This window comes from Ailuropoda melanoleuca, chromosome 16 (assembly GCF_002007445.2).
Source record: "Ailuropoda melanoleuca isolate Jingjing chromosome 16, ASM200744v2, whole genome shotgun sequence".
Classification (NCBI taxonomy): domain Eukaryota; kingdom Metazoa; phylum Chordata; class Mammalia; order Carnivora; family Ursidae; genus Ailuropoda; species Ailuropoda melanoleuca.
This window is the reverse complement of record NC_048233.1, coordinates 53,867,085-53,891,698: the sequence shown is the minus strand read 5'-3', so window position 1 is coordinate 53,891,698 and position 24,614 is coordinate 53,867,085. Positions and strand designations below refer to the sequence as shown.

Here is a 24,614-nt window from a genome sequence, read left to right as displayed (position 1 = left end):
TGTCCATTGCCAGTTGGTAGGATTACTTTTCACCTTTGTGGGACTGAGTTTGCAATTCCAGTGTTAGACTATGCGTGGTTATAGATAGAGGAGAGGATAGAGGGGAATGGAAGAACCCAGCTTCAGGATGACAAAGATTTTTTAGAATTAAACAGTTTTTCTTCGACAGTCAATATTTATTGCAACATGTCTTCTCCCTCTTAATGAGAGTTTACAAGCAGGTGCCAAAGAGAGAAAGTAATGAGGAGAGAAACATGGTTTTTCTATGTCCTGATGATAAATACACATAGGGAATCCAGGTGGGGCGAAAAGCAAAATTAACTCTCTATGTTGACAAATCATTTTTTCAAACAAGTTGCCAGATGAGACATAATTTCTTCACAGAGAGGTTACAAAGTAATTTCACTTACTACTGCAAACATCCTACAACTTACATGGAAATCAAAGATCAAAAAAACATTGTCAATGGTACAATTCTAAAACCAGGTCTCAATCTAAACGAGACAGTCCGATTACAGCCCCTAGGAACTCCGGGACCTTCCACGCTGCCTATTATTTATTGTCTCCTTCAACCTCTCTGTTTATTTTGGTCCCTAACTTCGAGGAAGTTGTCAAAGCTCTTCCCAAAACTCTTTCTCAGTAGAAGGAGAGTTAGGACATTGACGAAGGATAACAATTTGGACAACTGTACCAAGAAGGGCAGTATCTACTGAGAGAACTAGTAAGCTATATATAAATCTTAACGCCATCTCATGATGTCTTTTCTTGGACGACCTGTTCTCTTGGATCTTCTTCCTCTCTTCATATTTCTTCTGCTAGTCGACTGAATTAGTAAAAGTAGATTTGGGGCTATCTTCTTTTAAAGAGTTATTCTATAGAAAGATCTAGAAGGCATTTGTGGAGTCAAGGGAAAATGAAGCAAGGAGAGCCCACTCTAGACTTTTAGGTGGCAAGTTCTGTTTATTTTGTATTTTCTTTTTTCTGTTTCTTACCATAAGGGAGGTAAAACTATAAAGACCAAAACTAAATTGGTTTCCAAGGAAAAGCAAAGGAGGCAACTGACAAAGATTCTCCCTTTGAGCAAACTCCAGTCAGGCTGCTCTGAGCCCTCCTCTCGATGAGGACTCAGCCTTAGCCTAGAAACACTGCAGACTCTCAGCACAAATGATTTTGTGTGCCCCACCCCCACCACATTAAAACATGTAAACAAACACTAGCATGGCCTCTACATGCAAGAGCGTATCCCTAACGGCTCAAGCCCCCGTAAGTTCCTGCTTGGGAAGGCTCAAGGCTGCCAAAAAAACTGCCTGTTAGTTTCAGCCAACACCTGTGTCCCAGTCTCTGTGGAAGGGTAGGGGCCTAACTCCAACAAGGGCTGGCTAACCATTTACCCGGTAATGCAGCTTACACACTCCTCTCCATTTCTACGGTTTGGACCACTGTAAAAGCATCTTACTGTTTTCTCTGCCTACACCTCTCCAAAGAGAAGCTAGGTGAACAACCTGATCATACCACTCTCTCATCTCAAGGATTTTTCACAGGAAAATGATGCAGCTGGAATTGCTACAAGGTCATATATGTAGGAATTTGCAAAAAAATTAAACTTCTGTGCAATTAAAACCATATTTTACGTATATGTGTCCCCAAACTAACTGCTTTAATAAATCATTTCACAACTTCTCGGCTGAGAAATTGTTTCATTGTGGCAGAGAACAGACCTCTCTGTTCTTCATTTTCTCCTTCTGTAAAATGCAGAATCACACCCAACTGGAAGGGTTGTTGTGAGAACTACAGAAAAAGATGTTAGCGCATAGTAGCTGTATGATACAGGTCACGATCAATCGCCAGCTGATTCTGATGGCCTCACGTTTCTCAGAAGAGACATTCTACGTGAAAAAAACAGGAGGAGCAAAACGGCACAGGTGTGGAAAATCACAGTGAACTATGTATGATAGAGGGTTTAAAAGTGTGTGAGAAATATTACTGTATTTAGAGCTAAATAATATATTTACATAGCAATTTATACAGATTAATAGTATTTTAATAACATCGAGATATTGATACTAGGAAGTAAGATTCACAACTTCTAGCTCCTTAGCCCAGAACACAAGGCCCTTTATAATCTGGTTTCCACCTCTATTTGCAGGGCTCCTTTCTTGTTGTCCCCCACCTACAACACTCTCATATGATAGCAAGTACTTTATCCAGCCTGGAAATTTCACCATCCCTTGGACACATTTAGATCTCTTTCATGACTCTGCTCTAATCAGAATGTTGCTATTCCCGCCTGGAATATTTACCTTCATATCTATTTTTCCCAGAAAAAAAAATCCTTATTATCCTATAGACCCAGTGGGGAAAAAATCGTATTTTCTATGAAAGACTCCTATGTACATTGCCACCCCCACATGCCCCAACCCGAGGAATTAGTAATTTTTTCCATAGAATCTGATTTCCATTTACTTACATATCTAATCACAGCTCAACCTTCCCCAAACCCTCCCCCCTCCTCTTTCCCCATTCCAGACTGGAAGGATAGTCCTCCTTGTGTGTCTAAGACTTAGCACATGGACTAGCACAGACCAGGCCCTCTTAACAGATGCTCACCGAACAAGTGAATGGTGATTTTTGTTGTTGTTGTTGACAGTGCTTTGTTTGGCTTGAGTACAATCATTTAAAACTCCCTGGTCATAAACCTGGAGGTAAATATTTCACAGCAGCGTGAGTAACCTCAGACTAACACAAACAATTCAATATTTATTTCAAAGAAGAGCCCATCTCTGAGCTGCTGCATAGACATGTTCTTTGGCTCTAAGACATCCAAGCGAGAAGTCTCTGTAATGAAACAGTTGCTTCCACGGAGCTTCAAGAGGTGGGAAGCCGGCACCTACATGTCATTCAATACCAAAGAGTGCTCAGAAACGGAGAAAGGCAGGGGAACACCCCCAGGGATCAAACTGCGGATCCGCAGGTGAAAAACATCAAGAAGGTAAATCAGGGTGGTGACTGGAAACACCAAGGCTGGATCCCAGTATTCCAACCGGGTGGTTTTTACATTGTTGGGGTCAGATCTGAGACCCCAGTGCAAACTGTGGTTCCACTTCCTCCAAAAGATGCAGGGAACACATATACACAAACCTGCAGTCAGTTTCGGGGCACTCAGCAGCCGTCCGAAGGCTTCCAACAAAACCCCCAAGGCAGTGTGATTCTCAAACACAAGTGGGCACCAGAATCACCTAAATGCGGCTCATTGAAAAACAGATCACCAGTCCAGTCCGCAGACCTGCTGACTCGGTAGGTCTGGGGTGGGGTAGAGTGTTTTCCTTTCCAAGGACATCCCAGGTGATGCTGATGCTGGCTGATTGTACTTCTGGAACTACTGCCCTAAGCTACATGGAATTGAGTTCACGGACAGTAATGTCAGGTAACTCTTTTTTAGGAATACCACACTCATTTTGTTGTCACCCAGTTGGGACTGTCAACTGTTCGGGAAGGAAGTAACCACAACACCAACAATGACAAAGACAAACCAAGTCATTTCAAACTGCATAAAGAAGATTTTGCATGTTACAGGCTTCAAGGTCCTGTGCAGGAGGAAATCAAAGTGCCTCTACTGTTACTCGATCTTTCCAAAAAAGGCCAAGTTCGCAATGACAGGGAGGACTTAAAGGAAACCATAACTGCACAGTAAAGCACCGTTTAGGGAAACACACCAGCCTTTTCCCCAACTGCTCTCCGCCTGGAAGCCCAGGCACGGCTGGACACTCCCATCCAGGCCATCCTCACAGCTCCTATCCCTGCTTGTTTCCTTTTCTCAGAACTCCCACTGGGCCTGTTCACGCAATGCAGAACTGTCCTCCAGGGCCTCTGGAACCCTGCATCATTCCTCTTTACATCCCCAGAGTCTACGTAAGCACCTGGCATCTCGGTACTGCTTTTGAGTTGCTGTGGCCTGAGCCGTCCCATCACCAAGTCTTTATCTACTACCCTGTGAGGGAAAGCAATCTTCCATGTTATTATTAAAAAGCTAGAAGTTAGGCGAGCAATAGGAAAAGGAGACAAAAATATCCATTCCAAAGACAAATATGTTCATCAAAAATATAAAGACTGGGGCCATGTAGCTTAGGGACAAACCAGCAATACCCCAATAAGGCTTTAGGAGATCACTCAATTAGAGGACAGTAGCGTGGAATGATCTGCATTTTTAATGACCACAGTAAAAAAGAAAATCATAGAAAGTCCCATTCTTTGCAACAAAATTCAAAAATAGTATCAAAATTATAGCTACTTAAAGGACAAATAGTGTGCTCAATAACCTTTCGCTGTAGAACTTGAAAAATGCCCTCCTTTGAGCAGCTCATTATTCAATGATACTGAATAAATGAGATTTTCTAGGAATTCCTAGAGTAGGCTATTTTCCTCCTTGAGTTTTCAGTTAGTATATTCTACAGAGTGCCAAATCCACAAGATGCCTGGGAGAAAAAAAAAATAGGCTTTAAGGACAAATAAATTCAGGACACTAACAACGTATATAACAAAGGCTCTGACAAGTCCTGCAGTTAATAAAACCGTTAATTACATCTCATTTAGAATTTCCCAAATATATTTGCTAATAAAACACTTCTTTGAAAAATATCCCAGCATTAGTGTCTAGATCTAGGCTTTGCTAAATGTTCGGCTCCCAGTCTTGCCCCAGTTGGGTTTTAACCACTGTTGCCAACTGTACGGGGGGTGGGAGGGAGAGCTTCAATTAGTCAAAATCACTTTGTTATTTCTCTCTTTATGCCAGGTAAAACCCAGACCCCCATAAAAAATATAGGGCCTACAAAGCACAGTCGTGCTTCCTTAGTTCAATGCAGCTGGGGACAGGACAGAGCAAACCACTCAGGCCTCAGCTGCTGAACAGAGTTTGAGCCAGCTTGTTCACAGACGCTGCTATAGCTCTTCAGGGTATGCCTGCCATTTTGACTCATGAGCTTTTGATCCCGTATGACTGCCCCAACTGGACATCACATCGCGATATGAGAAGTTCCCATAGCCTTGGGGCCACCGCTCAGCAGACGAGCATGTTGATGTACTCAGGTGACTTCTCAGATGGCCACCACCTAGCTCTCTCTCTTTGGTTGAGCTGTGTGATGGTCCCTGGAATACACTGGCAGGGAGTAAACTCTTCGTTTCTTCTGTACTCACGTGTCAAATAAACAATATTTAAAAATCAGGGGCTTGATGTATCTGTGAGCTTACAATGAAGTAGAAAATGACATGATTATCTGAATAATTGTCACTTGATGTAATCCTTTCATAAGTTATCTTCAATTAATACACAACTGACTGAGGCAATCGGGAGAGTAGCAAGACCATGGGCCATTTCACACACGGCCACGCTACCTGATGTATTTCCCCTCATTTGCTGCCTATTTCATAAAGGGTTTGGAAGGTCAAATGGCACACGGTTGGCATTTGATAAATAAAACTATGGCTTTTATATTACCATTTGCACAGCCAGACTTTAGCAGGCCACAAAGCAATATTTTGTTGCTTAATAAAAATATTAATACATGTACACAGTTCTTAGAAAAGATGTTAATGCTTTCTGGAAAAAGAACTCTACCAATAAACAGCTGTGTGATCATGAATGATTTACTGACCATCTCTGTGTGCCTCAGTGTGTCTATTATGCAGAGATTATAACCATATTTACCTGACGGAGTTGTTTCGAGGATGAAATGAGTTAGGAAACGTAAAGCTCTTAGAAAAATGCCTAGAACATGAAGTAATCAAGTTAGCTACTAATAAAACACCCAAACCCTCTCACCCTTCAAGTGTAATCATCCCCACGTGGTTGGGATGACCATTCCCTGATTCCCTCTGATCACTCTCTTCCCTAATTACCTATCTTATAGCGTTGACCACATCATTTTGTGGTTACTTATAACCTGTTTCAGAATGCTATTGGTTGTTTCATGTACGTTGATTTTTACCTTCCACTTGGTGTTTCAAAGCGCCTGTGGGATGCAAAAAGGCTAGTCCCTAAGACAAGGAATTTCTGCACCCTCCACCCCGCCCATCTCGGTGCTAAGACCACTGCAGGCTAATTTTTATGGAGAGAAAACTTATAACAACATTCGTATGCTTACAGAGGGTTTTCTTTGCTTGTTTCTTTCAATAGCTTTCTGATTTGCCTCCTCTTCCTTTTTGCCCATATGATCCTTGCGTGGACGAGAACTGAGGTCCCCTGATTCCCCATCCACTAAGCCCTGCTTCAAAGCATGGCCCAGAGTTGCTTCCTCTTCTCTCTGGCTGACTGCAGGTGCCTTGAGGAAGGTGTGTGAACACTGTCACTGAAAAGATACTAAACGGGGCCCAGTGGCTTACAGAATGGACCCTATAGTTAGTTTGCGATCCTGTGAGGGTAGTTCCCTGAAATGTCTGGTTTCGGTTTCATAGTCAAGTGGAGCACAGTCCCTAGGTCTGTCGTGTCCGCACAGACAGGCTGACGGGGACCGACGAACCTCGGGTTTATACCAGAAGTTGGTGCAAGGAGTTCTATTCTGACATCATTTTGTGAAGTATTTGTCACCAAAACCAAGAAGCTGCATTTGCCTTTCTTGAGAAGTCCCCAGAACATATCCAATTTACCTTCTGGGCTGATCAGCTCCAGTCTTAAGTACGTATGTGTGGCTGGACTTGAAAAGGGAGCAGGAAGCTTCCTGAGGGTCTGGTGGGACTCCCTTCTCACCTGATTTAACATCTCCAACTGTGTGTTAACGTCCACTGTCAGGCCATTCTCAGGCACCAGAATATCACATTTATTCAAGATTGGCAAGCGTTCTTAACCTTTCCATCCTGTCTCCTGCCTCTACTGTTCCTTTTTCATATCCATTCCATACCTGGGTGCTGTCCGTGACTGGTCTGTCCATCCAGGCCGTATTAGTGACATGCATCAGCTGTGTGCCATGCAGCTGTGGTCCTCTGAGTCCCCAAACCACACTCCAATATACATTTTACTGTTTCTAGCTAGAAGCATAAAGCAATGTAAACAGCTCCATGGCCAGGTGGCATCTGGCTTTGGGAAGGCTCTTCAATAATAGAGAATCTATTTCTTGGCGGAAAACCAAATCTGAAGTTTCTGAAGTTCTTCGGCAACAAATATCAATTTTGAAGTTAATGGGACCTCACTGAATATTATCAAGGAAGGGTGAGGGGCCGTTTAACTGAAAATACTTTCTGGGGACACCTGGGCGGCTCAGTCAGTTGAGTGGCTGCCTTCAGCTCAGGTCATGATCCCAGGGTCCTGGGATCGAGTCCCACATCGGGCTCCCTCCCTCTCCCTCTGCCCCTCCTCCTGCTTGTGCTCTCTGTCTCTGACAAATAAATAAATAAAATCTAAAAAAAAAAAAAAAAGAAAAAAAAGAAAATGCTTTCTGTATGGGGGTGTGTGGTGGGTTCTTTATTGTTTGCAAAGAGAGAAAATCCACCAGGTGTCCCAAGACTGGGGTGTATGCCTCTGTCTTAAACACCAAGACACAGACCGTGCGTTCACTGGATAAAATAATTCAACAGCGCTCTTGATTCAGACAGAATGCAACAATTGTCCATCTGGGTCTGGGTCTCACTCACTCGTTCTTTGCTGTGTCTCCTTGACTTCCAGCTGCCCTGCTTAAAACACCTCCTTCAACTGCAGGCTCACAGCCAGCCTCCTTCTCTCCAGAAAGCATCTCAGTGCTAACATTGGAAAAGCAGAAGCTTTGGGATCAAACAGACCTGCATTATGGTCTCTTTGTGCCATATCTCAGCTGTGGAATTTGGGACAGTTATCTTAATCCTGGGACCTTATTTCCTTCATCTTTATTTTATTTTATTTTTTTAAAGATCTTAGTTATTTATTTGACAGAGATAGAGACAGCCAGTGAGAGAGGGAACACAAGCAGGGGGAGTGGGAGAGGAAGAAGCAGGCCCTCAGCAGGGAACCCGATGTGGGGCTCGATCCCAGGACCCTGGGATCACGCCCTGAGCCGAAGGCAGACGCTTAACGACTGAGCCACCCAGGCGCCCCTATTTCCCTCGTCTTTAACATGGTCATAGTGAGAGGCCTTCCCTCCCGTGGCACTTGTGAGAACTGGATGAGGTGATGCCTGCAACTCCCCGGCCCCGGGCCTGCACACAGTGTGGGTGTTCGCATCGCGATAACGGCTAATAGCTACCGAGCACTGAAAACGCAAGGGCTGCGTGCTTTCCCCCATGTTAGCTTATTTAATCCTCGCCATGACTCCACAGCAATTGAGGAGGATGGCACTTCTGTAAATTGCTTAGAGCGGTGTCTGGTGCCAAGTAAGCGCTCAATAAATGTTAGCTCTTATTAGTATTACTGTTGCCGTCTTCATTTGACAGGTGAGGGATTTGAGGTGAAGTGAGGTTAAATGTTGACTATTATTATCTACTCCTTGCCAGGATATTTGCATATGAGAACACTTATATTACAAAAAATTCCACCAGCAGGTATTATTTTAATCATTGTATGCCAAGGGAACCAAGGCTTAGAGAGGTTAAATATCTGGCCAAATGCCGCTCAGCTAGGAAGTGGCCAAGTTGGGATTCGATTCCAGCCCTACGTACACTTGAAACCTGCCTCCCCTCATATCACACTGTCACCCGCTAAGCCATTGTGACTCTTAACCCCTCCAGGAGCGTCTCCAGGTCCTAGCCCTTTTTATCTCCACTCCTAGGAGAACCAGGCCCTGGGCAGTGATAGCAGAACCCACACCATTCTCAGACCATTTTAATCAGTCCTGACCTACCAGCCAGTTAAATGTGAAATCTTCCCAAGGCAGTCCAACTGCACCTTTTTTGGCTGTTTGATGTTGCTTTGCAAGTTGACGACAGTTTCAGGAGCTGTTTGGACAAGTAAATCCTCGCTGGGTTGTTTCCAGGGATCAGAGAGCAGACTCCGGGGTCTGGGGACCTGCCGCACATAACCAGGTCCTGTGGGGTAGCAGGAATAGAGGCCGAGGGGCCGTGCTCCCTAAGAACAGCCGTCTGCCATCCTTCAGGGTGCTCCGTTGACAAAAGGAGTTTTAATGGGGTTTGAAAATTCTGTTCAATAACAAGTGTTTGACCAATATAATTTAATTCAGCACAGATGTAAAAAGGAAATCAAAACACCCCAACTGTACTGCAGGCTATAAAGGACTGATGAAGAAGACGAGCCTGATTTGGCAAGTTCCATAAGAGAGATGTAAATACATGGCTATGGGGATGGTTATTATTATTATTGTTATTATTATTATTATGGAGAAAATCTATGATAGCGGTTTTCTACAATAATTCAATATTCTTTCTAATCGTTTAGAGACTTTTTCTTTTTTTTTAAACAATGACCTCTAAGTCCCACAAGAGGTCAATGAGTCAGAATCTCGAGTGCCCTGGCCCACCGTAAGTATTTTTATTTTTATTTTTTTTTTATTTTATTTTTTTTAAAGATTTTATTTTTATTTATTCGACAGAGATAGAGACAGCCAGCGAGAGAGGGAACACAAGCAGGGGGAGTGAGAGAGGAAGAAGCAGGCTCATAGCAGAGGAGCCTGATGTGGGGCTCGATCCCATAACGCTGGGATCACGCCCTGAGCCGAAGGCAGACGCTTAACCGCTGTGCCACCCAGGCGCCCCCACCGTAAGTATTTTTAAAAAGCTACTTAGGTGAATCAACCGCAAAACAGGTTTGAGAATCACTGGTTTAGGGGCGCCTGGGTGGCTCAGTCAGTTAAGCATCTGCCTTTAACTCAGGTCATGATCCCAGGGTCCTGGGACCCACCCCTCTGTCAGGTTCCCTACTCAGCGGAGAGTCTGTTTTTCCTTCTCCCTCTGCCTCTCTGGCTCACTTGTGCACACGCGCGCTCTCTCTCTCTCAGATAAATAAATAAATAAATAAATAAATAAATCTTGGAAAAAGAAAAAATCACTGACTTAAGAAGCAGGAGTTCATCAGGATTTTGACCTCTGGAAATGGGGACAGAGGGATGGTCAGGGAAAAGCATACAAGTGAAGAAATAGAAGAAAGAAAGTCCAGGGTCTAAGAAGAGTGGAAGAATGATCTGAGCAGGCTTGTGGATCCATCCATGCACAGTACGAGAGGGAGCAGAGGAAAATAAAGTCTCATTTGCAGGAGCAAGATCATGGAGACAGAGGGAAGTTGAGGGACTTTGAATCTCCTTTTCAAAATATGTGAACACCTGCTCTTGACACATGCCACTGTTAATTATACATTAGGCCTCATTTCTAGATGACCCAGATAACTAAGTCTAGATAAAAAAGTGACTGCTCAGAACTTCTATGTTACCATTGAGATTCACCAACTCAAACTCCCACATCCAAACCCAGAGTGCCCTGCACTCTATGGTAACAGCTGTAGGTAATCACTGTCATCCTGTCTGCAAATACGAATCGGCAAATTTGTGTGTGCACATCTCTCCTGGAATTATGAAAACACACAAACATGTGAGGAAGAGGCAGACAGACAGACAATCTATTAAACTTCTCAGTAATGCTGATTCTGTCTGCCTCTACCGAATACTAGTCATTTTCAATAATATGATCTTTAGGAGCAAGAGGCAAATCTTAAACATTTTTCTCATTAAATAGTAAATCCTGCATGTGTGCTGTTTTTTTAGGACATCAGTAACATTTGATGCTTACAGTCATTAATGAAGTCAACAGAGCAGGTGTTATTATTCTCATTTAAGAGAAATTGGCATAGGGTGGCATGCAATTGTCCTCAACTGCCACATTTTGGATTCTGACATATGCCATTCCCACTACTATTCTGGGAAAAGCATAGCTGACTACATGTTGCTAAAAAACCTTTTAAAAGGTTTTAAAGATTCCTTCAGCTGCTATTTATTTATATGTAAGCATTAGTAGATGATGTTATTTAGGGCTTATTCTGATGTGATGATTTTCAGTGCCATGATGGTGCATTTTTATGATTCAGAATATTTCAGGTCATAAATCCTTCAAGAACAGAGATCTTATCTGATTCATATCCACATTCCTAGAAAACTTAACACAGTGCTCGTGTGATGACTGTTCTCAATAATGTTTTTCCTGAAATAAAGACTCACATGATTTTGGGATACTTAACATCTTATGCTATAATCATTGCACACACACACACACACAACTAGTTAGGTCAAACCAGAGAGAAAATAAATCTGACCTGATATGGTGTGATTATCTAGTCCTTCAAACATTCGACATATAAGCATTAAATGCCCTACTTGTACCCACAGTGCTCTAGGGGCTGAAAGTACCATGGCAAAACATAAACAAGGTCTCTGTCCTCCATCTGTACCCTGTGGCTGGAGAAAATTACACACACAGACACATCCAGTAAATTGAGAATTTTAAAATGCTACCAAAGTTATAAAAGAGAGTGAGATAATCAAGTCACCAGAAAAAGACTACTTCAGATACAATGGGCAGAGAGTGGCATTTGGGCTGAGACATTTATATAAAGAAAGAAGACAGCCATTGTAACAAGACAGGCCTTGAGTGTTCCAGACAGAACAGCAAAGGCAACAGCTCCAAAACGGGGTGAATTCATTGCCATGTTCAAGGCATGAAAAGATTAAAAAGGTGAGCGTCTGTAGGAGTGAAGTCCAAGGAGCAGGTAGAGGCAATATCACCTAAAGCCTTGAAGGCCACATGAAGAAGTCAGAATTTTATTTTCCTTCAATGGGAAGGCATTAGAAGGCACTGTCATAAGAAAATGACATGATGTGACATATGTATCTGTTGTACCATGAAATATTCTGAACTAAGAGTGCTCTCAACTACCAAAGAAAAACTGGAGAATGGCCAGATTTCTATTCTTATTAAGATCCATTGACAAAGATATTTCCAAAAGTGTGGTAATGAAGGGGCATTCGGATTAACAATTACTCTAATTAAAAATGCCACTAATAAAAACAACTCTATTGTCTTGCCAAAGAATCCAATTTGCTATAGCTTTCCTGTGCAGACCAGGGATCCGTTCATGGAAGAAGACAGTCCTTCTTCACAGAGGGCAGGAGATTTGATCTCCCAGGCAGACCACTCTACATGGCAGAGAAATATCTGCAGGTGAGGTGACCAGGGCATCTTTCATCCAAAGGGGGACATTTATGGGAGTGGCAGGGTGCTGTGGATAATTACATCAGAACCACAGGTAAATGGAAACTGCACCAGGTACTTGGGATGTAGAGTCACCCTTGACTTAGGCTTGAGTCTCAACTCGAATCAAACCAACTATGTGGCTGGGAACAAGCTGTCACCCTTTCTGAGACTGAATTTCTTTATCAAGCCAATGAAGTGGTTGCATTTTCTCATTGACTGAACATCAACTACCAAAGGGTCTTATTGGAGAGACAGAAGAATAAGGTCCATTTCACACTCACAGTCTAGTTGGAGAGCAAATAAACTGTACAGCGGTACAAGTTTCTATGGTACAAGCCAGAGAAACATACAGCAGGAGAAAATTGGAGCTAGCAGAGGACAGGAGTGATGACTCCTATGAAAACATCCAAAAATGCCTCGTGGGGGCCTGGTGGAACATGAGCTGAAATTAGGAAAAAGAACAGAAATTCTCATGTGAATCAGGATGATCAAGGAAAAGAGAGGGTCATCTTTGATTCAGAGTTCTGTTCCATTCCAGCCAGAGGGGACACCATGGGCAAAGGCATCTAAGAGTGTGAGAGCATGGCGGGTCCAGGCAGTTATAAAATTGGTTTAACTAGGTAATCTCTAAGATCCTTCATGCAATAAAAAGCTAAGAGTCACCCATTAAATGAGATCAAATACAGTGTGAGATTTTTATTTTTAGTGCCACAATGTATACCACATAAGGCCAATATTCTATCTCCATTCCTCAATCACAACTGCCATTCTATCTATTCCTATTCATGTAACATCTGTTTACACTGAGCTGCACACCTACAGAACTTCTTGGCCATATGTAAAGGAAGTATCTGAAGACCCAGGATAACTGCAAACCTGTCCCTATGGTTACAAATCATTATTTAAAGAATAAAAGAGGGGTGGCTTGGTGGCTCAGTCAGTTAAGCATCAGACTTGACTCTTGGTTTACGCTCAGGTCATGATCTCAGGGTCATGAGATCCAGCCCCAAGTGGGGCTCCGATCTCAGTCTGCTTGAAATTCTCTCCCTCTACACCACCCCCCATCCCACCCCGCACCCTCCCAGCTCACGCACTCTCTCTCCCTAAAATAAACAAACAAACAAAAAGAATAAAAGAAACGATGGATATGGCAGAGTGCTGAATATGCAGGAACACTGAAGATAATGATAACTAACATTTACTGAACATTAACAGGTGTCAATTCAATTAATTCTCACAACGCTCATATGACCTAGATAGCAACATTTCCATTTTACAGATGGATAAGTGAGGTATGGTCTAGATAAGATCTTGCCATAGGTAACCTATTTAGAAATGAAAGAACTGGAATTTGACAGCAGGGAGTTTAGCTCCAGGATCCATGCTTTTTACAACTATACTGCATGCTTCTCAAGAGGAGTGGTGGACAGTTCATGCTGTGTGCCCACTGTTCCCTGATTTATCTTTACTTTAAAACAACCCAAGGGGGATGTTGGAAAAACACAAGGTGGATCTCAGTAGCAACCTTCAGAAAAAAAAAAAATATATGCAATGAGCAGAGACAATGAATTTTCAAAATCACAGTCCCATTTTCTAATTCAGCAGTCTGAACGCAAGGTCAGAAGGCTTGCCCTGTAGGTCTGTCCAAACCTGCATGAAGAATTTAGTTGAGTTCATAGAACATGACGTAAGTGCATTGGCCAAGCTTCTCATGGAAACAATGCCAGGTTTGATCAGTTGTTTGGATGTCATGAAAGCTGTAGGGTCTTAAAGGTAAAAAACTCCACCTGCTAGCTTCCTATGTTCAGCATTTAACAGAACCTCAAGCAGAACAGCGATTAAAGGAGACTTTGTAAGGATGATGGTGGTAATAACAATAATAAGGTTAATACGGCTCTACTACGTTTGCGCCAACAACGGAAAGCTTACAATCTCTAAATGTGTGGCACCCCATTTAATCCTAGCAACACACATATTTTATTATCCCATTTTTACCCTTTCACCGACAAAGACTCAAAGAGGTGCTTTGCCTTTTTCCATACAAGGGTTGGTATTTAACCTTAACTTTCTCAGTCCACCAGTATTTCTTCTCCCACTTCTGTTTCTCAAACTGTTAAAAATTTTAGCAAGCCACCATGGTTTTACTTCAAAAGAACCAGAAACCATAGCACGCAGTCCAAGGCTTTGAAACTCTGACTGCCCCAGTTTCCATATAAAAATCCAAAAACCCCACGCTGCATAATCCCTGGCCTCCTGCTTGAATTGTTGAGGGAGGAAATTTGAAAACTGACGAGTTTAGCCAGTGAGAGGTCATATTTTAACACTGGGAGCTGACGAGAGTGCCAAAGCAGGCTGCCCCTCCTGCAAAGGGCCAGAAGGATGGAGGGCATGGCTAAAAGCTGCTTACCAACACAGGACTCCCCGGAGAGTGAATAGGTCCCATCGTCATGGAAACCGCTTCTGCACTCACAGTGGTACCACCCTGGCAGGTTAACGCAGCGGGAATGGTTGTGGCACTCAATGATTCCCTCTGTGCATTCATCAATATCTGCCTCAGAGAAAAACACAAGCCCACCAGGACATTAATTTCTTTTGACACTAACCTTTCAGTGAACACCTAAAACATGCTCATGTCAACAGATCAGTTAAAAGTGGTTAGTCACCTGAAATGGAAGTTACAGGAAGAATCAAATCCCATTTTTTCCAGAATCCAAACAAATGGAAAGCTATGGATGGGTTCTCATATACTGAATAACAAATGAGAGCTGATGGTCATGAAGACATTCTAACTACAAATGTGTTGGCTTCTGCATAACCAAAAAGTAAACTGATGTTTGGCACACTTTTGGTATTGAGTATATAGGAACTTTTTTGGATTCACTGTTTCCAAAAAGGTAATTCCAGATATTATTTGCTATTCTTTGATAACATCTATGAATGAATAAGCTTGGGAAACTGGGTTAAGGAGTGTGTTGAACTGGTTTCTTTATACTGCAGTATCAAAGAGACTTATCATATTCATAAGCCCTGCAAAACTTAGGGAGGAGAATAATATGCACTGTTTCCCAAATTTATTTGGCTGAGAGATGGATTAGTCCTGTGAGACCATTTTGGGGAGCATAGTTGGGGAACTACTGTTCTAATTCTTTCCAAGCTTAAGGACTTGATTTATGATGGGCAATCAGAGATCCTCAGTCTTCAGTGGTTCCTGCTGAAAGGACATATTCTGGGCTTTGTTTGCTCTAGGATCTGACTCTTTAGCATAAGCAAATGCCTAGATCAGGCTTAGATTCTCTAGCCCAAAAGCCTGCCTCTGAGCTGAAGCAGTTGACATCACTGCAGGAAGACAAGCTGTCAATTGTTATGCCAGGGTCAGCTCATTCTTAGAGAATCTCTCCATGTAATTGGTTCTTGGAATATAGCCATTGTTGGCTAGAAATCTTTTACTTGTTCTCCTGGAAATATCTGAACTATGCCAGTCTTCAACAAATAGAAATCTAATTAATATTGGGATATAACACATAATGAATAAAACACATTTGTAGTCTTTTTCAGCAGTGCCCTGCTGTAGCCATTGGCTCAGGGGCAATCAGCTACCAGTTGTTCTATTACCCTGACATGTCCTAAGGTGTGCACAGGGCGGGGAATGTAGTTTGCAACCTGTCAGTCTCATATCATGGCATTCCAGCCAAGTAAGGAGAGAAAAAGTGTAGCTCTTTATACTGGGCAAATCCAGCTTTTTAAAATTTTCTTTTCCTTCCTTCCTTCCTCCCTCCCTTCCTTTTTTTCCCTGCCAACTGCCATCTTCTTATTTTTTCTTTTTTTTTTCATGTTCAATTAGCCAACATATACTACATCATTAGTTTTTGATGTAGTGGTCAACGATTCACTAGTTGCATATAACACCCAGTGCTCATCACATCACGTGCCCTCCCCTTAATACCCATCACCCAGTTACCCCTTCCTCCCATCCCCCTCCCTTCTGTAACCTTCAGTTCATTTCCCGGAGTCCAGAGTCTCTCATGGTTTGTCTCCCTCTCTGATTTCTTCCCATTCGGTTTTCCTTCCCTTCCCCTATGGTCCTCCGCGCTATTCCTTATATTCCAAATATGAGTGAAACCGTATGATAATTGTCTTTCTCTGCTTGACTTACTTCACTTAGCATAATACTCTCCAGTTCCATCCATGTCGATGCAAATGGTGGGTATTCATCATTTCTGATGACTAATATTCCATTGTATATATGAACCACATCTTTATCCATTCAGCTATTGAAGGACACCTCAGCTCCTTCCACAGTTTGGCTATTGTGGACATTGTTGCTGTGAACATTGGAGTGCACGTGTCCCTTCTTTTCACGACATCTGTATCTTTGGGGTAAATACCTAGTAGTGCAATTGCTGGGTCGCAGGGTAGCTCGACTTTTAATCTCTGAGGAGCCTCCATACTGTTTTGCAGTGTGGCTGTACTAACTTGCATTTCCACCCACGGTGTAAGAGGGTTCCCCTTTCTCCATATCCTCACCAAACATTTGTTGTTCCCTGTCTTGATAATTTTAGACATTCTAACTGGTGTAAGGTGGTATCTCATTGTGGTTTCTTCCTTTATGACTTATTATCATTCAGCCCATATAGTTCTTTAACACATAGCATCCCTTAGGGTTTTTTAAATTAAGATTTTAATTTTTAAATTTTTAATTTTAATTTCAGTATAGTTAATATACAACATATTAGTTTCATGTGTACAATAGAGTGATTCAACAATTCTATACATGACTCACTACTCATCAGGATAAGTATTCTATTTAATCCCTATCACTTATTTAACCTGCCCCCCCACATCCCTCTAATAACCATCAGTTTATTTTCTACAGATAAGAATCTGTTTCTTGGTTTGTCTATTTTTTTGCTTACTCATCTGTTATGTTTCTTAAATTCCATATATGAGTGAGATCATATGGTATTTGTCTTTCTCTGACAGACTTATTTTGCTTAGCATTATATTCTCTAGCTCCAACCATGTCATTGCAAATGGCAAGATTTCATTCTTCTACGGCTGAATAATATCCCATATATGTATGTATGTGTGTGTATGTGTATATATACATATATTCTTTGTCCACTCATCCATCATATACTTGGGCTATTTCCAACATCTGACTATAGTAAATAATGCTGCAATAAACATAGGGGTATATGCAAGGGATATATACACCCTTCTAATTAGTGCTTTTGTGTTTTGGGGGTAGGGTAGTTCTATTTTTAACTTTTTGGGGCATCTCCATAGTGTTTTCCACAGTGGCTGCACCACTTTGCATTCCCACCAATAGTGCATTAGGGTTCCTTTGTCTGCACATCCTCACCAATACTTGTTTCTTGTGTTTTTGATTTGAGCCACTCAGACAGGTGTGAGGTGATATTTCATTATGGTTTAATTTGCATTTCCCTGATGATAAGTGATATGAGCATATCATCATGAGTCTTTCATTTGTCATTTGTATGTCTTCTTTGGAGAAATGTCTATTTGTGTCTTTTGCCTATTTTTTAATTGGATTGTGTTTTGGGTGTTAAGTTGTATCAGGTTTTTTTTTTAAGATTTTATTTATTTATTTGACAGACAGTGAGAGAAAACACAAGCAGAGGGAGCAGCAGAGGGAGAGAGTGAAGCAGACTCCCCACTGTGCAGGGAGCCCTATGTGGGGCTTGATCCCAGGACCCTGGGATCATGACCTGAGCTGAAGGCAGATGTTTAACGGACTGAGCCACCCAGGTGCCTCTGTATCATTTCTTTATACATATTAGATACTAACCCTTTATTGGATATGTCATTTGCAAATACCTTCTCCCATTCCATAGGTGCCCTTTCAGTTTTGTTGATTGTTTCCTTCATTGTGCAGAAACTTTTATTTTGAAGTGGTCACAATAGTTTATTTTTGCTTTTAACTCCCTTATCTCAGGAGACATATCTAGAAAAATGTTGCTATGGTCAATGTCAGAGATATTAATGCCTCTGTTCATTTCTAGGATTTTCATAGCTTCAAGTTTCACATTTAGGTTCTTAATCCATTTTGAGTTTATTTTTGTGTGTGGTGTAAAAAAGTTGTCCACATTCATTCTTTTCCATGTAGTTTCCAGCAACATTTGTTGAAGAGGTTCTCCCATTGTATATTCTTTCCACCTTTGTCAAAAATTAATTGACCATATACTGTGGGTTCATTTCTGGGTTTTCTTTTCTGTTCCATTGATCTATGTGTCTGTTTTTATGCCAGTGCCATACTGTTTTGACTACTTCAGCTTTGTAATACAAGTTGAATTCTGGAATTGTGATACCTCCCAGTTTTGATTTTTTCTTTTCTTTTTTTTTTTGAAGACATTTATTTTAGGGAGTGCATGGAGGGGAGGAGCAAAGGGAGAGGGAGAGAGAAAGTCAAGCAGACTCTGCACTGAGTGTGGAGCCCAGCGTGGGGCTTGATCTCATGACCCTGAGATCATGACCTGAGCTGAAATCAAGGGTTATATGCTTAACTGACTGTGCCACCCAGGCACCTGCTTTTCTTTTTAAAGATTGCTTTGGCTATTTTGGTCTTTTGTGGTTCCATACAAATGTTAGGATTTTTGTTCCAGTTCTGTGAAAAATGCTGTTGGTATTTTGGTAGGGACTGCTTTAAATCTATAGATTACTTTAGGTAGTATAGATATTTTTAACAATATTTGTTCTTCCAATCCATGAACATGAGATACCTTTCCATTTGTTTGTGTCGTCTTCACTTTTTTTCATCAGTGTTTTATAGTTTTTCAGAGTCAAGTCTTTCACCTCATTGAACAAGTTTATTCCTAGATTTTATTTCTGGTGCAACTGTAAATGGGATTGTTTTCCTCATTTCACTGTCTGCTGTTTCATTATTAGTAAATAGGAATGCAACAGATTTGTGTACGCTAATTTCGTATGCTGCAACGTTAGTGAATTCATTTATCAGTTCGAGTAGTTCTATGGTAGAGTCTTTAGGGTTTTCCATATATAGAATCATGTCATCTGCAAATAGTGGAAGTTTTACTTCTTCCTTACTATGTGAGGCCTTTTATTTCTTTTTGTTGTCTAATTGCTGTCACTGAGATTTCCAGTACTATACTGAATAAAAGTGATGAGAGTGGACATCCTTGACTTGATCCTTACCTTAGAGGAAAGGCTCTCAATTTTTCCCATTGAGTATGATGTTTGTTGTGGGTTTTACATACAAGGCCTTTATTATGTTGAGGTTTGTTCCCTCTAAGCTTATTTGGTTGAGGGTTTTTATTATGAATGGATGTTGTACTTCATCAACTGCTTTTTCTGCATCTATTGAAATGATCTTGTGGTTATCCTTTCTCTTATTGATGTGACATATCACATTGATTTGCAAATGTTCAACTGCACTTGCATCCCAGGAATAAATCTCACTTGATCATGGTGAATGATTTTTTAAAAATGTATCGTTGGATTTGGTTTTCTAGTATTTTGTTGAGAATTTTCACACCTCTGTTCATCAGTGATATTGGCCTATAGTTCTCTTATTTTGTTTTGACTTTATCTGGTTTTCATATCAGGGTGTTATTGGCCTCATAGAATGAATTCGGCAGCTTTCCTTCCCCTTGTATTTGTTGGAATCATTTGAGAAGAATAGGTATTAACTCTTCTTTAAATGTTTGGCAGAATTCACCTGTTCAGCCGTCTGGTCCTGGACTTCTGTTTGTTGGAAGTTTTTTAAATTATTGATTCAATTTCATTGCTGGTATTTGGCCTGTTCAAATTTTCTATTTCTTCCTGCTTCTGTTTTGTTAGATTATACATTTCTAGGTACTTAGACATTTCTTGTAGGTTGTCCAATTTGTTGGAATATAATTTTTCATAATATTCTCTTATAATGGTTTATATATCTGTGGGGTGGAGTGGTATTGCTCCTTTTTCATTGTGATTTTATTTATCTGGGTCCCCCCTCTCTCTCTCTTTCTGGATGAGTCTGGCTAGAGGTTTATCAATTTTGTTGATCCTTTCAAAGAACCAGCTCCTGGCTTCATTGATTTGTTCTACTGTTTTTCAGGTTCTTCTTCATTTATTTCTGCTCCAATCTTTATTTCCTTTCTTCTGCTAGTTTTAGGTTTTGTTTGCTCTTTTTTTTTTCTAGCTCCTTTATGTACAAAGTTAGATTTTTTTTATTTGGGACTTTTCTTGTTTCTTGAGATATTGCTATAAACTTCCCTCTCAGAACTGCTTTTGCTGCATCCTAAAGAGTGTGGACCATTGTGTTTTCATTTTCATTTGTTTCCATGTATTTGTTAATTTCTTTTTTTATTTTCTGGTTGACCCATTCACTCTTCAGTAGCATACTGTTTAATCTCAGTCTGGTGCTCTTTCCAGAATTTTTCTTATGCTTGAATTCTAGTTTCATAACGGTGTGGTCAGAAAAGATGCATAGTATGACTTCGATCTTTTTGAATTTGTTGAGACTTGTTTCATGGCCTTATATGTGATGTATTCTGGAGAATATTCCATGTGCACTTTAAAAGAATGTGCATTCTGTTGTTTTAGGAATGGAATGTTCTGAATATATCTGTTAAAACCATCTGTTCCAGTGTGTCACTCAAAGCTACTATTTCATTGTTGGTTTTCTCTTTGGATGATCTGTCTATCAATGTCGATGGGGTGTTAAAGTCCACTACTATTATTGTGTTACTGTTGATTACTTCCTTTATGTTTGTTATTAGCTGCTTTATGTATTAGCTGCTTTATGTATTAGGGTGCTCCCATGTTTAAATATTTACAATTGTTTATTTTCTTGTTGGATTGACCCTTTTTTTAAATCACGTAGTGTCCTTTGTCACTCGTTTGAAAGTCTATTTTGTCTGATATAAGTACTGCTATCCCTGCTTTCTTTTGCCAACCATTTGTATGATAAATGTTCTCCATCCCCTAACTTTCAATCTGCAGGTGTCTTTTTTTAGTTTTTGTCTCAGAAACTCTCTCTACTTCTATTCTGATTGATAGCCTTGCTGGACAGGTATTCTTGGCAGGTTTTTCCCTTTTAGCACTTTGAATACATCATGCCACTCCCTTCTGGCTTGCAAAATTTCTCTGAAAAATCCGCTGAAAAACTTATGGGATTTCCCTTGTATGTAACTTCTTTTCTCTTGCTGCTTCTAAAAGTTTTTCTTCATCACTACTTTTTGCCATTTTAATTACTACGTGTCTTACCGGGGACCTCTTTGTGCTGATTTTTTTGGGGGGATCTCTGTGCCTCCTGGATATGGATATCTGTTTCCTTCCCCAGATTTGGGAAGTTTTCAGCTATTATTTCTTCAAGTAATATTCCTGCCCCCCTTTCTTTCTCTTCTTCTTCTGGGATCCATATAGTACAAATGCTATTTCACTTGATGGAGTCACTGAGTTCACTAAGGCTATTCTCAGTTTGCATAATTTTTTCCTTCTCATTTGCTTAGCTTGATTACTTTCCATTACTCTGTCTTCCAAATCATTAATTCATTCTTCTGATTCCATTAGCCTACTTATTCCATCAACTGTACTATCAAATTTCATTTATTGTGTTCTTTATATCTCTGATTGGTTCTTTTTTTGTCTCTTTGTTAAATGTCTCACTGACATCCTCTACTCTTTTCTCAAGTCCAAGAGTATCTTTATGATCATTACTTTAAACTATCAGGCATATTAATTATTACTTATCTCTGTTTCACTTAGGTCTCTTGCTGTGGTTTGGTACTATTATTTTATTTGGGAAATATTCCTCTGCCTTCTCATTTTGTCTAATTCTCTGTATCTGTTTCTCTGTGTTAGGAAAGTCAGCTACATCTTGTCTTGATAGTAATGGACTTATGAAGAAGAGGTCCTATAGTGCCCTGCAGTGCAGTGTACCTTGCTCCTCAGGATCTGGTGCTTCATGGGTGTCTCTAATGTGTGTTGTGTGTGGTTTGCTGTAGTCCTGGCCTCTTTTTCCTTCAGTCCAGTTGTCCATGGAGGCTCTTTTTTTCCTGTTATGGGCAGTGTCTAGTCCCTGGCTTGGTGGGGCACATTTTTAACAAGGTATGCACTAGTCTGCTTGAGAAATGCAACCTGCCACCACCGCTGCCAGAAATGAAGCCCTGCAAAAGATGCTGGTCAAGAGATGGGGTACTGGTGATGTCTGTATATGTCTTCTGGGAGCTGCAATGCTGGGACTGAGGAAAGGTTTAGTTGAAAGAGCAGATCCACCCAAGTGTTGGGGGCAGGTCTTGGTGTAAGCATGTTGGGTATTGAGTGTTGGTGTCATCCTGGTTCCTGCACATGGTCCTATGTTTATGCTGAAGGGCAAGGGAGTGAAATAGCACATGCCAGCTCCTTTGTTCCTGGAGGGGGTCTCCCTGTGAACCCCGCCTCTGTGGGACAGGCTCTGAGATGAGTAAATCATTCTTCCTTCAGTGTGTCCCTATTGCTATTTCTATGCTATATCTCTGCTGGCTCTTTGTTGTGCTATCTCTTTAAGGGTGGGGACTCAGCCTGCTAAAGCCTTCTGGGCAATCCCAAAATGGAACCTGCTGATTTTTAAAATTCTAGGCTTTAAGTCCCACTTGTTGTAAGAACTCACAAAATTCAGCCCCCTTCACTGTCAAAGCCAAATGTCTTCCCCATATGGGTTCCCTGGTGTAACAGCCTGTTTCTCATCCTTCTCAAAGACCCATCCTCCCTCTGGACCACAGACAGCTAAGGTCCATTTTGCTCTCAAACTGTATCTCCATGCTTTCTACCTTCTTCTACGTGCCCTAGTCTCTACTTTTGGTCGTTATGTTTGTTCTGCCAGCCTTTGGGTCATTTTTTGGGTTACTTATGCTGATGTGTTATTTAGTTGTATCCATGAGACAAGGTGAGATTAGGGTCCTCTTACTTCAGCTTTCTTCCCAGACTCTAATCACATCCCTTAGGTTTCTAAATGTAATAAGCCCACAGGATCCAGGGGTGCCTTCAGCTATTGCAGTCAGGTTGTCTGTGCATGTATTATAAATTCCCAGAAAATGAATTTTAAACATCTACATTATAATTTTTGAAATTTTACAGACGTGTGATTTTGTGGGACACAACTTGGATCACTTAAAATTTCAAAAATTAAAATAGTTAACTTGAAACTATGTCTCACAGACAGGAAGAGTTGGCCTTAGCTTATGGAATCAATTCAGTATTTTTAAATACAGGTCAGCAAGAGAAACAAGTGTAATGAGAAGACTGATTTTCAGAGACAGCTTCTCCACGTGAAGCTGAAAGACAACTCTCTGCAATGGAGCAGCAACAAATTCTATCTAAAACCCCAATTTCCAAAGCTCCTGGAAAAGCCGTCATACCCCAGAGACACCAGGGAATCCCTCCCTGGCTTGCAATAAAAATGAGAAAAGTAGTGGAGATGTCCTTTGCCTGGGAGATGCACTGCCTATAGCAGATTCTGGCAACTCACTGGGAATAACCAGGACTCCTCACATACCAGCACCTGGTAACAAAGCTGCACATTTGTTCTGTAAGGTCTACAACTGAAGCCAAAATTTTCATTTTTATATGCAACCAGACTACACTTGAGAGGTGTTCACATTTTGTGTTCATAATACTGGCCATTTCTTCTACACAGTCACAGTAGCATTAAAAGCAACCACCACAAACCCAAATACAGAAAACACTTAGACTTTTCAGTGACATTTTGGGGACTTTAAAAATTATAAATGGGTCGTGGCTGCCTTTGTCCTCAGAGATTTGTGTCTCCCAGTCAGCACTTGCCACAGGTAAACAAACAAGACAGATGCCTTGGGAACAGGGTCTCAGCAAGTTCACTATGGAATCCAACACTCTCTCAATGAATTCTCATGAATTACAGTGAGCCTGTGTTAGGGAAGGTCATTGAGAGGACATAACTGCTGGTTGACCAGAGAGCTGGATCCAGGTAATCAGAGACTCCTCAGCCCCTCCCCTATCCTTAGAATATACATTCTGCCCACAGTTCCCACAGGCAGAGCTGTTTTCAAGGACACAGCCTTCAGAAAGCCATGTGTTATTGAGACCATCTGGACAGCATACATGACTGAACCCAGTGAAGTCCTCTATATAAACTTTTAAGGTCCTGGTAGATGAGTGTGGAGATCTGCTCATCTTGCAGCTGCTCAAGACAAGCCGTGTACGTTGAATTCCTTTGTGTATTATACCTGCCTCCTACTAACCTGCAGTGGTTTGCTTCCTTCCTCTGCCTCTCCCTGCCCTGCATGTACAGAGGCCACTTCGCAAACCAAAAGCCTGGCTGCATCACACAACGTGTTACTCATTCCAAAGGAAACAAGCAAAAAATATATATCGTTTTTTCCTTCCTCCAACAAGTCCCAGAATTCATTTAAATTTTGTTTAATCCAGCACAGATCTGAAGATGTGGCAGAGGAAACAACAGATGATGGGAAATTCTTAAGAGT

General features: G+C 41.2%; 1 protein-coding gene across 3 annotated transcripts in view; it reads right to left on the bottom strand.

Annotated features, from left to right (window-relative positions):
- The window catches only part of NELL1 (neural EGFL like 1), an 885,423-nt gene that overhangs the window by 29,155 nt on the left and 831,654 nt on the right, over positions 1-24,614 (bottom strand). For 2 of the 3 annotated variants that reach the window (XM_034645600.1, XM_034645601.1), the window contains exon 16: positions 14,558-14,698. The exons of the other annotated variant lie outside the window; for it this stretch is intronic. In XM_034645600.1, the coding sequence (XP_034501491.1) occupies positions 14,558-14,698 (141 nt within the window). The remainder of the gene's footprint in view (positions 1-14,557; positions 14,699-24,614) is intronic. 3 annotated transcript variants of the gene reach the window in all.